The sequence below is a fragment of the Pangasianodon hypophthalmus genome, chromosome 19 (genome assembly GCF_027358585.1).
Source record: "Pangasianodon hypophthalmus isolate fPanHyp1 chromosome 19, fPanHyp1.pri, whole genome shotgun sequence".
Classification (NCBI taxonomy): Eukaryota; Metazoa; Chordata; class Actinopteri; order Siluriformes; family Pangasiidae; genus Pangasianodon; species Pangasianodon hypophthalmus.
In genome coordinates, this window is record NC_069728.1 from 9,621,409 (window position 1) to 9,633,759 (window position 12,351).

The window sequence follows — 12,351 nt, forward strand, 5'->3', positions numbered from 1 at the left end:
GGCTTACTGTTATAGGAGAATAATCAACAACGGGGTGGTGTGATAATAGCATATCCATTTATAGTTACATATATAAGACATGTTACCAAACAAATTGTAAAGCCCTCCATCCTGAATATTTTCCCATGTCAGAGAACAGACAATAGCTTTACCTCCAACTGTTACAAAGTGCTGAAACTGGAGACTCCTTCTAAAAATGCTAAATAAACATCTCACAGAAAATCTATACTTATGCACAATTTTTTTTTTTATCAGTTCATGTGGAGCGCCCAACATACAAGTCCCTTTGTTAAACTGTTAATCAAGAAAAGATAACATTAGAACAAGTGTTTAAATATACATCTATGATTTGAATTGCATTATGGAAGATTAATCAACACCTTCTGACCAATCAGAATAAAAAAAATGTTCAACAGTGCTGTGTTATTACATACATAACACATTTTTATTGTTTTGGAAACCATTTTTCAGTCGGTGTTGCCCTCCTGTTACTCAGGACAGCTAAAGCCATAAAAACTAAGACAAATGCCTTTGTCTCTGAGTGTAGCTCTGATAAATGACCTATTGACACCTTTCAGAATCTTAGCTATATCCGTTTCCTTTTTCTCTTCTCTCATTTCATTGTTCTATATCTTTTCCTCTGGCGTTAATTTCTCACTATGTCCTCTTATCTGTCACCAAGTTGTACTGCATATCTGCAGCACTGTAATTTCACTCCGCTCGTCCTTGGTGTGCAGGTTACTGGCTAGAAAAGGAGAACACATTTTAGCACTGCATGTTCAGATAAGGGGGCCATAATCCTGTGAAGGATCTGTGATATTGTAAGCATTACTGTATAGCTGCAGACAATACTAATGCTATCTGTAAAGAGACAAACCTCATTATAGATAATGTTAGGGTGTATTATTTGTTAGTGTATGAGGGTCATTTTATGGAGCTTGACTCTTATATCTAGACTATATACTCGAGATTTTACCCACATGCACTTAAGCTGGTAGTCAGTTAATTAAAACCCCACTGCTATATTGTATCTGCTTGACCACCAACATATAGGGTTTTTTTTTGTTGTTGTTATATTATTAGTCTGTTTTATTAGATATTAGCCTGTTTAATGCAGAAGACATATTGTATATCATTATGAATGTCTTTAAGTGTGTCATGTCAACAATCATGGACGTATGGTGAGGGTTTATAACAGAGATTTCTTGAAAAGAAAGATGCATTTATGCTTGTATAGCATTTGAGTAAACCGCATCTCAGGCGTAGTGATATGGGTGGTCTGATTTAACTCCATTTTAAATGCATCTTTGGTGCATTAATATCTGCATTATTATGTAGATTATGCCTATTCATACATAATCATGATACTCAGGCTGCATGAAGTGATCACAGATAAAGAAGATGCCTGCATGAAGTGATCACAGATAAAGAAGAAGCAGAGATTTTCCTGTAAGATATCTTGCATCCATCAGCCAAGACTGAAACATGGCTTGGGCAGCTCCTATGCCATAGTCTTATATTACCAGCTCTTATACGTGCCTTTAAATTTCATGTAACAGATGAATTTTTTTTATTATTACCATGCTGTTTCAGTAATAATGCCATGGATGAATGTAAAATTTCCATATCTGTGATGTTCTTTTCCTCTGTCTGACCCCAGGTCATCCTACCTGAGCTGGCTGTGCTGAGAATTGCAGTGTATGATGATAATAATAAGTTGATTGGTCAGAGGATCCTGCCGCTGGATGGCCTGCAGGCTGGCTATAGACACATCTCTTTGAGAAATGAGGGCAACAAACCGCTCTCTCTACCCACCGTCTTCTGCAATATCGTCCTCAAGACCTACGTACCTGATGGCTTCGGGGGTGAGGAGATACATAATACACACACACTCAGAGCATAGGTACATTAAGATGGCTTCTACTCATCATCACGACTGTGACTCTGCTTACATGGACTTGTTTTCTACATTTTGTTATGAAGTTGACCTAACTGTGTGAGCCTGTAGGTTGGGTGGTGTTGGTGTTTGGTGGTTGGTGATTATGGATGGCCAGGAGTGCTATTCTGTTAACTTTTGTCAAATTACACATTACATCAAATTAGATCCAGTAGCGAGCAATGTAAATTCTTCATCAAAAATCAAATTCCTTTAGAAATGGAGCCCCAATCTGGATATACAGTTTTGTAATAGGTTACATAGGGGCAAGATGTTCTGGTCTACAGGTAACAGGTAGAGGCTGGAGCTGTGGAACCAGGACAAAGCAGTATCACAAGCAAGCCAACTATGGCTTCATTACAGTTATATAACTGTACTAGTAGTACAATGTACCGTCATCTCACATCAAATACATGTTGAGCAAACAATGTTACAAACAGAATTAAGTGCACACGTCTGCAATAACTCCAAAGGTACATATATTCATGGTTTATAGGATCTCCTAAAAATGTGGTGCATTCTTTCAGGTCTTAATTTTGGCCTAGATCCTTTCTTAGTATTGATAAATGTGTTCATGTCCTACCAGTTCTTATTAGCTCAGAAAAAAGGTGTTGATGTACAGCTACATAGCATTAAAGAAAACTATATTGCTATAACTATGGATCATATCAAATTTTACTGTAAAGAAAATTTAGATATTTCCTTTCTGCCTGAGTGCAGCACTGAAACCATAAATAAAGAGAGAAAATCCATTGTTAATTCCTGCATCAACATTACCCAAGCATTAGTTTTAATTCCTACATTTAGTGCAATAACAGTTGTTTAACAGTTTGTTTCTTTCTGCATTACATGTATCTTATTCATATCTGGTACACAGTGCATGCTCACATTTTTCAACCCCCCATTTCTTACAAATTTCAGCATTAGAGTCCTCGAGTACTCTACTTGAGTTCTGTATTGAGTACTTGAGTGGGCAAAATACCCAAAAAAGTGACTCAGTCCACCTACACCTCCTACGCCCCCCACACAATAATACTTAACACAGCAGGCTGCATCAGCCTGAGGCAGTGTGTATGAAAATTGTGTTTTTATGCTCTTGCATTTGTCAGCCTTTGGAGAATGTAATGGTTTCATATGTTATAGCTATCCACACTAATATCAGGTAGACTTTTAGACCACCATGCCTGAGAGACTTGGCTCTTAAAGATAGTCAGTGATTTTTAAGTTCTCACATTCTGGTAGCTGTCATACACTGTTAATGAAAAAAATAAATAAACATGGACCACCAGCCTCCAACCAATCAGGACAAAGAGGTGCCTCCATTATGATTGTCATTATGGGTGCTGAAAAATGCGTTGTTTGATTGCCTGTCAATCAGAAAGGCTGTTAATTGAGAACCCCCACCTCTGTTACAGTAGCAGTCAGGCATTCTAGTCTAGACTGTAGTGCATATGTGGTTTGAGGACATGGCTTTAGTGGGTACACTCAAGAGAAAGTGTGTGTGTTTGGATAAAACAGCTAGGATCAAAGTTGTTGATTTATTTGAAAATTGCTGATTTTACCATTTAGTTCCCATGCTCTGAGGAACATTTAGATTTTACTCCTCCAACCAGAGGCCACCTCTGGCATTTTGTTGAAACACTACATGTCCTGACTGTACTCAGAGCACATCCCTGCCCTGTAGCCATGACCTAGATCTATCCAGATGATGTGTGTTTAGAGGCACATATGCCAGGCGTCTCTATAGACTCCCTCTCACCCGCTAGTGTCCTTCTATTCTTAAAGCACCTACTCAGTGTGTGATCTTTTAACAGGACAAATAGTTTAGAGGTTTTTCTTTAAATGTTTAGCTGGTGTGAGTAGGATGGATAAGAATTCACATACAGCCCTTGCAAGTATTACTGACTTATAGAATTTTGTCAGTGAACGTGTAGGACATAAAAATGAGAAAACTGAGATGTGGAGTGTGATATCATTTCATGCTTTAACTAAATGCACTCAGTGTGTACTACAAAAAAAACAGCAGACTCTAAGTTTGATGTTGATATTAAGGACAATTCAGAGTTTTCTAATAGTTGTGAAATGCATCAGGGAGATTAGCAGGAAGTTGTGCTTCAGAATGGCTTTGCCTTCTTACAGAGTGCAGGTGCAGTAGCATGTACTGTAGATATTCTGGTGTCATCTTGTACTGACCATGTGACCAGTAAAAACTGCCACTCAGATGTTGCTTTAATTGCAAAAGAGAGGGTTTGGACTATGGTCTACGGGAATCAAAGGCAAGAACTCAAAAGCAGAGCAAGCAAAAGGTCAAGAGCCCAAGCCTGCCCAGGCCAAGACTAGAAAATAAGATGCTTTTTTTTTTTTAAATATAGATATACTTACACTGAGGGCTTAGAGAGCACAAGAACTGGCTAGAGAAGCCAGAGGAAAATACCAAGAATTACACACTAACTTCTAGTAAGACTAACTCAAGACTGAGCATTTAACTGTCCTTGAATAGACCCAGGCACAGGTGGAGCTAATTGCCACTGATTATAATTGAGGTTGTGCTGTCCGGCTCTGTTTCTCATTCTGTGATCCTAAATGAAAGTTCTGTGGTGGCTGAAACTGTCATACTACTACTACTGTGTCTCTAAAATGCAGCAGATTAGCTCTTCACTCACCCTTTCTTTAGTGGATAATCTCACCCTAGATACTGTAGATGAACTGCTGCTGTAATCATAGAGACTGTCCTGTGTTCATCCCAGGACTCTTATTCACAATATGATCATACTGAACAGCCTTTCAACACACTTAGTACTGTTTGCCTTTATTCTTCTCACCTGTATACTGTAATGATTTCTAATCCCTCTGTCTGGTGTCACCCAAAAGAGGATGGGTTTAAAAAGCAATTTTTTAATTAAAAAAAAATAACAGTAATTGATTCAGTTTTCATCTTAGTTTTTGTCAACACCTTAGTTATTTCTAAAATTTCTTAACAATTTTTGACATGATTTTGATATTTTTCTGATTGTTGAGTTAATTACTGATATTTCTGTTGCATGTTGAGCTTTAGAGAACACACTTTAGACTATACTACTTGTAAAATTATGGAATCAGCCATTAATTTGCCTTTTAAAAGCCCAAAGAGAATATAAACTATTGTGCATAGCCAATGCTTGGATTTTCCTCTTTGTTCTTTCAGCCAACAGCAGAGCTGGGAGTAGATTGGTTTCTGGAGGTTCTCGCTCCTCTTTTGAGATGTTTTAATAACATGCATGAATATGTGCGTTTGATTAGCATGTGCTGAATGGCAAGTGAGTCCTCTTCCTCTGCTGTGTGTTGTAAGAGGCTTGTTGAGAGTGTGTGTTTGTGTGCTCGTGGCTATTTCCTCTCTTTCAGCTGGAGCCTTTGTGCTACTGGTCCAGCACTCAGTCTCTAATGAAGAGCACAATTTATTCATGAAGGTGCTGGCTGAGGACAAGAGAAGACAATAAACCCCAATAACAACAATAAATATGACCGACATTAGAGCAGAGATCCATTCTTGTTCATTTTTACATAATAAATTTTTTCAATTTGTTCATTTCTCTTATGTCATTCGAGCTGTTTTCTTTACTTATTTTAGCACATGCTATAAAATAACATAAATCCATGCCAGTAATTGCAAATGTCATGTTATTTTGTTGCTCACCTCAGTGCATTCTCTGTGACTGTCCTGTTTCTAGCTATTGTGGATGCTCTCTCAGACCCAAAGAAGTTCCTTTCCATAGCAGAGAAGAGAGCAGATCAGATGAGAGCTCTTGGCATTGAAACGGTAAGCTCATTGTACACACACTTTGCCCTACCACTTTTATTGTTGCTGCTGTCTGTGCAGTGGTTATAGAAGCCTGCCTCTAGTTCTAAATAATGTTGTCCTTATGTAGAGTGACATTGCAGATGTGCCAAACGAAATGTCCAAGAACGATAAGAAGGGCAAAGTGAATCAGGTGAAGGCGAGCGTGACGCCTCAGACCAGCTCAGACATGGGTCAGACCTACAGCACCACTCAGAACAACAGCTCTGAAAACAAGAAAGGTGAGGCTGATCAATATAGACCTCTTATTTATCGTAATAAGGGCCACTCACATGGCACAGTATTCATACTTCATAAAATTTAATCAAATGGTAACAAATATGCTTCTGGTGTTGTGGTGTACAGACAATAAGAATATACTCTGTTTGATCCAGATGAGAATTTAATTATTTAAAAATCATATTACTAATAAGCTGGTGAAATAAAAACACTTACTTGTAGTGGATCTACAATTTTGCACTGCTTTTGTCATTATAATTGGAATTTAAACTGTATTATATCCTTGCAAGTATCATGTAACAGTTTGTTATTTTGGAAATAAAGTTATTCTCTTGCCGCTGCATGACATGCTATATATTTGACGTATTCTCACAGATTCTGCTTTGGTGAATCAGGTGACCATTGAAGACCTGAAACAGATGAAGGTGAAACTTACCATTTGGGCTCTTTATTGTGAAAATAATAATAATAATAATAATAATAATAATAATAATAATAGCTGGAATCAGCAATTAAGGGGCCAAGCACTTTCTGGCCCCACCCCTTAGCGACAGAGGAAGACCAGAAGTGATCAGGAACATGAGCACTTACACCGATCAACCATAACTTTAAAGCCACTTGACTAATATTGTGTAGGTCCCTCTTGTGCTGCCAAAACAGCTCTGACCCCTTCAGGCATGGGCTCCACAAGACCTCTGAAGGTGTGCTGTGGTATCTGGCACCAAGACGTTAACAGCAAGTCCTTTAAAGTCCTGTAAGTTGTGAGGTGAGGTCTCCATGGCTCAGACTTGTTTGTCCAGCACATCCCACAGATGCTCGATCAGACTGACATCTGGGGAATTTGGAGGCCAAGTCAGCACCTTGAACTCTTTGTCATGTTCCTCAAACCATTCCTGAACAATTTTTGCTGTGTGGCAGGGCACATTATCCTGTGGAAAGAGCCCACTGCCATTAGAGTATACTGTTGCCATGAAGGGGTGTACTTGGTCTGCAACAATGATTAGGTGGGTGGTACATGTCAAAGTAACATCCACATGAATGCCAAGACCCAAGGTTTCCCAGCAGAACATTGCCAGAGCATCACACTGCCTCTGGACAGGGTTCAGCATGGGCTCTCTGACCAGTCTGCGGCTACGCAGCCCCATACACAGCAAGCTGCGATGCACTGTGTGTTCTGACACCTTTTTATCATAACCAGCATTAACTTTTTCAGCAATTTGTGCTATAGTAGTTCTTCTGTGGGTTCGGACCAGACAGGCTAACTTTTGCACGCACATCAGTGTGCCTTGGGTGCCCATGACCCTGTCGCTGGTTCACCGGTTGTCATTCCTTGGACCACTTTTGGTAGGTACTAACCACTGCATACCGGGAACACCGCACAAGACCTTCCATTTTGGAGATGCACTGACCCAGTCGTCTAGTCATCACAATTTGGCCCTTGTCAAAGTCGCTCAGATCCTTACGCTTGCCTTATTTTCCTGCCTCCAACACATCAACTTGAGACCTGACTGTTCAGTTGCTGCCTAATATGTCCCACCCCTTGACAGGTACCACTGTAACGAGATAATTAATGTTATTCACATCACCTGTCAGTGGTTTTAATGTTATGGCTGATCTGATACTAAATTTGAAGGTAAAAAAAATCAAGCTTTTGCTAAGATATTGCCAATACAATAATAATAATAATAATAATAATAATAATAATAATAATAATAATGTTTTTAATAATTCTAACAGAAAGAACTCTGTGATCTTTGCTTCTCTCCTCAGACCTATGTTAAACTGATAAAGAAGCAGCAGAAAGAGCTGAACACATTGAAGAAAAGACATGCAAAGGTTAGTATTCCTTAAGTTGCACTCTGTGACTGTAGATAGACTTCACAACACAGCATCCCATTCATTTCAGTGAAGAGCTCACATCCATGCATTACATGTAGCTAAAGAAGCAATAGCTTCATGAGGGTTTTCTTCAGTCCATGTAAATGTAGAAGTTTACACATATCCAAAGGGTACTGTCACACTTGAGCTGTTTTCTGGTGCTGGTGCCTTTTGTAGTGTCTGTGAAAGGGTGACAGCTGTTTACGAACCCTTGTGTCTCTAGTCTAACTGAATGACATATATCACTGATCCTTGGAAAGAATTTCAGTGTAAAAACAAGCCTGCAGTGATAATGTGAAAAAGTGCATTGATCAAGTCTCTTCTCTTTTCTATTTACACTTTTCTTAATGACACCTAATTTTTAATAAGCATATCTTGTCATCTGATCAAAAACATATCAAAGTCCATTTTGCTCACCTTTGATTCTATGTCTTGCGACTGGCACCCATGAGAATTGTTAAGTTGTCTGGCTCCTTCAGTGTGTGTGTGTGTGTGTGTGTGTTACTGGACCACTTTTCCTGATAAAGACAATATTGCTGTTTATGCAGCAGCTTGTATATTCCAGTGATGCTCTGCTTCTCTCTTTAGGGACTCTTGTAAATGAGACTTTGAAATTGTTAAAGCGTGTAATCTTATTTAAGAAATTCTCTTATTATATTTTACAAGATTCTAAGGGTTTTTTGAACTGAACTGAGCTTCTGTTTTCAGGATCACAATGCCATGCAGAAATCCCATTGCACCCAAGTGGACAAGATGGTGGCTCAGCATGACAAAGAGAAATTTACACTGGAGAAGCTGCTAGAGAAAGCAGTAAAGAAGAGAGGGTAATTAAAAATACTTAAGAAGATAATGCCTTATACATAGAAAAACACTGATTTATTTTCCTATTTTTCTTCACTGCAGAGAAAACAACTGCTCTGACTTAAAGAAGGAGATTGCAGTAAAAGTGGAGACCCTCACATCAGATCACAAAGCAAAGGTATTTCACCAGAACTGAGCACTTATGAATATGGGAATATGTACCTCGGTATAATTAAAATTAAAAATACTTGAGCTCTTATTCAATTACATTTCCATGAACAAATCCATAAATCCTTACATTTTCATTCATACCAAAGTACGTATTACAAATCTCAAGGATTGTGACTCATATATTTTTCTTTTCCCAGGCAGCCAATTCAATCAGTCATATTTTTGTGGATTTTATCTTATCCTATATTTAAACCATCCAACCAAATCCAATTTGTATTGCATTTATGGATACCACTATTCATTTTTGTACAAATGCTCCCTATTAGTCTGACTTGCTTCTCATACTTTAAGACTTTACTGAAAAACATGATGTCATTAAAAATTCATACAAATTCAAATGAACAAGGGCGATTGGGTCAGATTTCAATTAAATTCACAAGAATTATAGGAAAAGACGTGAATACAAACACCAGGCCAACTTCAATCATGCAAATGGTTATGGATTGCGAGCAAGAAACAATATCAAAATATATATATTGAATATTTTCATTACATGATTTTTTTACTTTTTAAATACCTTTGGACACGGATACATGAGAGGAGTTATTATGAATGAATTTCAGTATGGGTCCTGCAAGGAGTGTAACCAGTGTGTCGTCGTGCAGGTAAAGGATATCGTAGCCCAGCAGACGAAGGAGTGGTCTGAGATGATCGACTCTCACAGCACGGAGGAACAGGAGATGAAGGATGCGCATGTGACGCAACAGTGTGAGCATCTGAAGAAACTACTGTCCACCGTCCAGGAGCAGCAAACTCTGCAGCTCAAACTTATCCATGAACGGTGAGTGTGTGAATGTTAGTGTGTGTTGGTGCTTGTGCTAATAGAATACAGCTTGCAGTTTTACAAATAGCAGTGCCTTTAGCTCTTTCTACAGTAAAATTTGAACACTGGGTTATTTTGGCTTAGTTTGATTCCCTGAGAATTTGCTATATTTTTATTAACCTGCTTACCACTCCTTTATTGGAAATTAGCACTTAGTTCATAAGTCTCACCTTATTGATATTGTATTATTCGGCATTTACTATAATTTATTTAGTAACTACAGTGAAATGTATGTCTGGATTTGTCAGTGGATCCTAGGAGTTTAAGGGCTTAATGCTCTCATTGTGTTAGCGAACTCCTGGGCAGTTTCTACTGGAACAATTATTCAAACATTAACATTGCCTGAATTTCTTTAACTGTAGATACATTATACTACTGTCTTACTAGGAGCTCTAGACAAGCTGTATCTCCTGACAAACTGCGAGCAACGCTACATAGACAGATGACAAATTAAAGGAAAACCAACATAACGTGACTTATTTAGGTGCTGGGCCTCCCCCGAGCCATCAGAACAGCTTCAGTTCTCCTTGGCATAGATTCTGTACATGTCTAGAACAGTGCTGAGGGAAAGAACACCATTCATCCACAATATATCTGGTGACTGTGAAGGCCATAACATTAGATTTATGTCATTTACAATAATGAAGCCTCTTTTGAAGTCACTTAAATCTTTAACGCTGCCATTGATCTAGAATTGAGGCCAACTGAGGCTTCTCAGGATTTCTATACATCCCACAGAGCATGGTATGATGGTAATTGTATGTTTCTCCACTCATTTATTCAGGTTTTTCCTTTGATATGTCACCTACCTATGTCTGTTTTTAAGCATTCCACGATCCTTGCATTTATTGGGAAAATTTATAAACTCAAAAAGATGCCCAACATATTACTTATTCTTTAGCAAAAGATTGATTTGAGTCTTTTCTGTTTCTTTACACAGACAGAGCAAAGAAATGAAGGCTAATCAGGCCAAGACGTCCATGGAGAACAGTAAAGCCATCAGCCAGGACAAGAGCATTAAAAACAAGGCTGAGAGGGAAAGGTACAAGCTAGTTGCTACATGTGATCACATTTCATTGTATTTGTTTTGTGTAATGGGTCATGTGTTATCTGAAATCTGTATCTATTTATTTTATAGGAGAGTGCGGGAACTGAACAGCAGTAACACAAAAAAGTTCCTTGAGGAACGAAAACGGGTCGGTTGTCTCTTTTGTGCCTTAATTATAAAGATAGTATTTTACATAGGAACACAGTGACAAATTGATAATGACTGAAATAGATAATAATGAATAGATTTGTGAAAGAGAAAAGAATTGAGAAACTAAATATTATACATATTTGAGACCTCTAATGTACTGTGTTTTAAAATGAGAAGTGTCTTTGACCCTGCAGTTGGCTATGAAGCACTCAAAAGAAATGGAGCAGTTGCAGAAATCACAGCGTGAGCAGCTGGAGAAACTGGAGAAATTCAACGAGCAGGTATGTGCCCTGGAGTTTTTTTTTTTAATAGTACAGCAAGACCACATAGATAGATTTAAATGCTCAACTTCTTTGGAATAAAACCCCCTCATCATTTCATTTGTTTTGCTTTCTGTTTATGTTCCATTACACACATGTTATACTCCCATCCATTTACATACAATTTATATTTTTTTCACACAGCTTTTGAAATCACATCATGCAAACTCTCAGAGTCAAGGTAGGCTCACACATTCCTCCATTCTCCTAAAAACAACATGTGCTTCTCTGTTATCTGTTATCAATCCAATCTCGCACTCTCACTTTCTGATTTGTTATTTGTCCAAATCATTTCTTTACTATTACAGGTGGGGATGTTTATTCACTGGATGGAAGTGATTGTGATGAGTACATGTACTCTAGTAGATCAGACATTTTCCATCCTAATGCTGAAGGACACATTACAATATTTTTATAAGACTGTATTACCCTAAAATGCCTGATGATATCAGCTGTTACACACTGAGAACCCCTGCTCCATATGATTCCTGGTACCTGTGGGCTGACCTCAGTCACAGATTCAGCCCTGATGGCTAAACTACATACATCAGTAATCTTGTTCACACATAATTCAAAGATGGTGTGACTTTCTTTGTTCTTTGGTGAGAAACAAGAGTCGGGTCCTTATTAGTGGAAGATGTGTTATGATTTAAACATGACTTTGAACAATTATATGGAGTCATGTAATAATTGATGTTTGGGAAAAAGACCATAACTGAAACTCCTCCTATCTCCCTGTTAACTCCCAATGTATTCTCATTTACTCATTCTAATCCTAGTGACAAAACTTCACACCCATCACCTCCACTCAACTCCATCTCTCCTTAAATGAAAGTTAAGGCCTTCTAGCACAAGAAGTTGCTCTGAACCTCTGCCTTGCCTTCTGTCCCCTTTACTGTCCCATAATAACTCTTTATGGCACCATTAGTTAGGTGTGGTCTGCACTCACCAAACTTTGCTGGGAATGTGCAAATCTTTGGACGTTATCGCTGTTACAGGCTCCTTAGACCCTGTTCATATGTAAGGAATAAAACATGATGGAACATGCTGTTACAGGCAAAATAATCAACAACAGGGTGGTGTAGTGCAGCCTGGAGTGGATTATTTTTC

General features: G+C 38.3%; 1 protein-coding gene across 5 annotated transcripts in view; it reads left to right on the plus strand.

Annotated features, from left to right (window-relative positions):
* Positions 1–12,351, plus strand: part of LOC113545235 (1-phosphatidylinositol 4,5-bisphosphate phosphodiesterase beta-4) — a 71,495-nt gene that overhangs the window by 54,421 nt on the left and 4,723 nt on the right. For 3 of the 5 annotated variants that reach the window (XM_026944464.3, XM_026944463.3, XM_026944466.3), the window contains exons 28-39: positions 1,661–1,865; positions 5,644–5,732; positions 5,842–5,992; positions 6,366–6,415; positions 7,761–7,826; positions 8,577–8,692; positions 8,772–8,847; positions 9,506–9,681; positions 10,664–10,765; positions 10,862–10,919; positions 11,116–11,202; positions 11,386–11,422. In XM_026944464.3, coding sequence (XP_026800265.1) covers positions 1,661–1,865; positions 5,644–5,732; positions 5,842–5,992; positions 6,366–6,415; positions 7,761–7,826; positions 8,577–8,692; positions 8,772–8,847; positions 9,506–9,681; positions 10,664–10,765; positions 10,862–10,919; positions 11,116–11,202; positions 11,386–11,422 — 1,213 coding nt within the window. The remainder of the gene's footprint in view (positions 1–1,660; positions 1,866–5,643; positions 5,733–5,841; positions 5,993–6,365; positions 6,416–7,760; positions 7,827–8,576; positions 8,693–8,771; positions 8,848–9,505; positions 9,682–10,663; positions 10,766–10,861; positions 10,920–11,115; positions 11,203–11,385; positions 11,423–12,351) is intronic. The other 2 variants (XM_026944465.3, XM_026944467.3) reach the window with 1 other exon arrangement.